This window comes from Anopheles cruzii, unplaced genomic scaffold, assembly GCF_943734635.1.
Source record: "Anopheles cruzii unplaced genomic scaffold, idAnoCruzAS_RS32_06 scaffold01839_ctg1, whole genome shotgun sequence".
In the NCBI taxonomy this organism is placed as follows: Eukaryota; Metazoa; Arthropoda; class Insecta; order Diptera; family Culicidae; genus Anopheles; species Anopheles cruzii.
The window spans coordinates 1-4,220 of record NW_026455424.1 but is presented as its reverse complement, the minus strand read 5'-3'; the positions used below and the strand labels follow the sequence as shown (position 1 = coordinate 4,220).

At 46.5% G+C, this 4,220-nt stretch overlaps 2 protein-coding genes across 2 annotated transcripts; one reads left to right on the top strand and one right to left on the bottom strand.

Moving 5' to 3' along the window:
• The first annotated feature begins 1,226 nt into the window (after positions 1 to 1,226).
• Positions 1,227 to 1,581, top strand: LOC128276643 (WD repeat-containing protein on Y chromosome). Its single transcript, XM_053015100.1, has 2 exons — positions 1,227 to 1,394; positions 1,465 to 1,581. Exons 1-2 carry the CDS (start codon positions 1,227 to 1,229, stop codon positions 1,579 to 1,581), a joined length of 285 nt encoding a protein of 94 aa, XP_052871060.1.
• Positions 1,582 to 3,591: 2,010 nt separating this feature from the next.
• Positions 3,592 to 4,214, bottom strand: LOC128276641 (uncharacterized). The gene has a single exon (XM_053015099.1). The coding sequence runs from the start codon at positions 4,173 to 4,175 to the stop codon at positions 3,699 to 3,701; it is 477 nt and encodes a 158-aa protein (XP_052871059.1). The 5' UTR covers positions 4,176 to 4,214; the 3' UTR covers positions 3,592 to 3,698.
• Positions 4,215 to 4,220: the final 6 nt, after the last annotated feature.

Below are 4,220 nucleotides of genomic sequence, written 5' to 3'. Positions count from 1 at the left end.
GCTCACGAAAGTAAATAAAATTTATTCGATTTCGAAGATGCCGGAATGTGCGCCGTGTTGTCGAACATGTCGGTACATCCCGCTAACGTTGCATTAATGCAATGGGTTTCTTTTATTTTGTTGGTGCCTGGAAAAAGCTGCACTTTTACTGGGAGGGGGGGAGGCCCGCAAGGAGCTAGATTTTCCGACGACGGACGAAAGTTTGTTCGATTGGTGGTCCCCGTTTTTTTTTTTGGAAAGATGTAACTCATGCGAATGGCGAACCTCTGTCACACGGCGGTCGTATCTCCACGGCGAAAGCATCGCCCCAACTGGCACACCGGAAGGACACGTGAAGTAAGGACCTTTTTTATTCACTTACATCATCGCGCTTCCTTCTGCTTCCTTTGGCGACGCGCAAATAATTAATGACGCTGCCGGTGGCTGTGAAAAATTAATAATTAAGACTCGTGCGCCCGGGCAATGGATGCGTTGCTACGCAGTGCTCCACCCTCCCCCAGGGGATGGCAGCTGTCGAGGGTCAACGGCGAAACATATTTCTACCACGAGGGTCGTGACCCACCGAAGGTGGCCGCGGCCGATAATTTATTTCGGAACTCCTTTCGCGTTCCTTTTCGGACGAGGACGCGCTTGGTGGCCTAACCGAGCGGTCATCCCTGGTGCTTTGGGTGATTTATGTTGCCGTCCGGCGTGGACCGCCGTAATCGTGATCACTGTACTAATCGGCCACTAGCACATCAAGACAGAAGGGAAGATGACCATTTTCTTCGAGATACGCAACCGATTTTTCCAAAAAGCGCTTTTACTACGCACAACGAACTCCGGATAAAAGCCGCAAAACTATGGCACGAACCTTGAAGTAAATAAAATATAAAAAATGGTTCCGGGTTTTTGGACCCCGCCACCCGACGGCAACTTTGGTTTCCTGTGCGTGACGATAAATCGACGTGCCCAGAGGGCGATCCGAGCGTTTGTCGCTTTATTGCATGTCCTTTCGAACTACCCGAACGACCTTATCGACGGAAGATGTGTGCGGCTTTCAGTGGATTTTGTTTGGGCGATACTAACTGGTTGCCTTGGAGCACTCCGGAACGGGCAACTAGTTGGCGTTCCTTTGTCGTGTTGCTAGGCACCAGCCCACCTGCACAGGTTTACCGCCAGTGCCGGTGTGTTCCCGCGACCCGTCAGTTGTGTGACGGAACTCGGTGAAATATCGCCACACAAGAATGTCCTCAGAAGACGCCCGCAGGGCTCGGACGGTGCAGCTCAAGTATCTGGCCACGCTGAGCCAGATTGGGAAACCGCTGCAGGAACCGATCATCGGGAGACACTTCGCCCTTCCGGTGCGTCCTCGGCCGGCCGAGCATCCCGTTTTCGATCTCTCGTTACTGTATGTAAGTAGCACCGTAGTAGCTTGGCTTAAAGTGGAACGGTTGTCTTAACACATTCTGCCCCGGATCCTAGATTCCAATCTACTGCCATCTGGTGTTGCACCCGCCCGGAGAGATAGTGCGTCCCCCAACGCCGGAGCTGATCACGAAAGCTCGTATGGAAAAGGCGGTGGAAAATTGGATGGATTGAAAGGGCGAAGTTCGAAGGCATTTACGGAAGGTTCCAGCTTTCTATCCAAAGAATAACACACATGACTTTAGGAAAACTAGCGGAAAATTATTGTCATTTGCTTGAAAGAAACAGAAACCAATAGGGACTTTTCGGGAGAACATGTCGAAGAGGGTTAAAAATTAAGCTTGGTAACAGCTCGCAATTCAGATAACAATGCGACCATCGCGACCTCCTTTGCAGTGCAGGGACCGGCCGTCCATGTGGATCGAAACATTCTGAAGCTTAATCTGAATTTAAATCTTATTTTATCTGCATTATAACGTCGGACGACCTTGAATAAAGGCAGTAAACTAAATAAGAATTGAAAATATAAATGAACCAGCCCGTCATCTTTTTAATCTTAACCCCTTCGTATCTTCTACGCTTTATCTTTCCGCTTTCTTCTACGCTGTTTCAGTTGTTTATTTTTTAATTGTTTTGAAAAACAGACTGGACCGTATTAATTAAATTTGCATTTTACAGCTAACTTCTTGTACCTTAACATGCTTATACGTGCATGTGCATTTCCTCCCACTAATAGGTAACATAATTCCGGGTTAACTCGGTTGTCAGTTGCCGATGGTGTAATCGGCAGTGTACCAGTTGTTATCGAGTTTGTTTGTTCTGTTTGCTATTGTTGTTCTGTTTTCTGGGAAGTGGACGTGAAGTGAAGCCCCATTTCTAATGGCAGGTCGAATGGTTCAGAGACGTCTACTGTTCCACATGTTACCAGTGTATGCACTTTGATTCTGAGCCAGAGGTTCTATTAGTATAAAATAGAGAACTAGTCTAAGCTGTGGTATACTGAATTCCTTTTGAGCTCCTTCCCTGTGGCATTCGTTGGTTTACTAACGCCCCGTGATGTTCTAACGAGGACGACAGTCTTCTGTTTGTGTCAGACAGCGACGGTAGCAGGAACTCGTTTGCTAGAAGACAGCTAAACAGTGCAAATACACCAGATACCAAGACAAAATTCAAACGATACCGAAACAAGAAGCTTTGATAAGTTTTATACTGAGGTGGCACGCTAGACTGATCATTTGTGGATCATAGTTGATGTTGAGTGGAACTTTCGAGTATGTAGCTTATCATCTGAACATTTGGATAATATGTGAAGATATGTGTGTATAGTGAATATGCGTTCTTAAGATAGTGAATGTAGGTTTGAAGAAGTCATAGATCAATTTGAGCTGTGCTAAACAAAAGTTCCATGCTCAATACTGGAAGTTTTCAGTTTTTTGTATTTAATTTTTTCAATTTGCTTTGCTTTATTGAGAGCGATCTTTTGAACATGGTTGAAAACCTGGACAGCGAGATTAAGAAAAACAGCCACATTTTGAAGTGCACTTTCGCCAAGCAGCTGGGAGCGATGCACAGGGACGCCGAAACGCTCCGGCAAGAGGTGCCCGACAAGCAACAACCTGAGCAAGAGAGGTCAACTAAGCAAGCTGAGGAAGAACATAGAGGACAAAAAGAAAGACTGACAAAGGTTGAAGAGTAGCATCCAAAGAAATGTACATGCTCAGCGCAATCACAATTCAAAAATGTTCAACAAACACTTCAATTCGAAGGTTCACCAGCCCCTTCTGTGCATGCCATTCGACTTAGTTCTTGTAATGGAGGCGCATTTTCAAAATCAACCCCAAGCATCTAAGTAAACCAATTTTAAAATCATTATCGCCAAGCTTTGAGATATCTGGGGGATTCTGAGGGATTCTGAGGGATTCTGAGCAAAAGTGCTTTGAACTGAAGAATTGTAGACTTAGCTCCGGTTCTGGGGAGTTAAAAATGGGGCTATCCGCGTGTTTAAACAACAAAAATGGGCAAATGACAAAAATATTACGGTCTAGAAATGCATTTCTGGCATGAAACTGAGAACGTCTGCCATGATCCCCGTAGCTGCAGAACTATAACTTACACGACTTAATCATTGTTTTGACAGATTTTTAAGCACCACCATCTGAAAGTCCCAAAGTAAAACGACTGTAATCACTTGTTGTTCGTTCACTTTTATTACGATTCAGTTGCGATTTCATTTCGAAGTTCAAAACCAAAAAGCTTAAAATCGATACCCAATTTGGAGTGTTTCTGGCGCCCTACTTGTGGTTGCGCTGAGCATGTGCATTTCTTTGGATGCTACTCTCCAGCTTTTGACAGTCTTTCTTTTTGTCCTGTATGCTCTTCTTCAGCTTCTCCAGCTGAGCCCTCTTGTTCACGTTCTCGACAGCCTTGCTGTCGATCAACCGTTTCAGCTCCTCCATTTCGGTCTGCTTGGCCACTGTGTCCGCCCAGGCACCGGTTGCTTGGCTTGCCCAGTACCGGTTACGATCGCTCAGCTTCTGGAGCAGTTTTCCGATGAGTGTTTCGAGCGAGTCAAACCCTTCGCGCGGCACATTGAAGCGGCGCAGGTTTTGGTTGACCGCTTCCCGCAAGTCTTCCAGGACACGATCCTTGTTGGACACCTCTTGCCGGAGCGTTTCGACTTCGCTTTGCATCGCATCCAGCTGCTTGGCGGAAGGCGTGGCCAAGATGTGGCTGTTTTGCTTCATCTCGCTGTCCAGGGTTTTGATCATGTTCACCAGACCGCTCTCAACGGTGCACCGATTGTTCGTCCGCGT

Excerpts from the sequence above, each read along its gene's own strand:
- LOC128276641 (XM_053015099.1), bottom strand. The coding sequence starts at position 4,175 with ATGATCAAAACCCTGGACAGCGAGATGAAGCAAAACAGCCACATCTTG.
- LOC128276643 (XM_053015100.1), top strand. The coding sequence starts at position 1,227 with ATGTCCTCAGAAGACGCCCGCAGGGCTCGGACGGTGCAGCTCAAGTAT. Across the intron at positions 1,395-1,464 it reads TCGATCTCTCGTTACTGTAT|ATTCCAATCTACTGCCATCT; the intron begins GTAAGTAGCACC and ends CCCGGATCCTAG.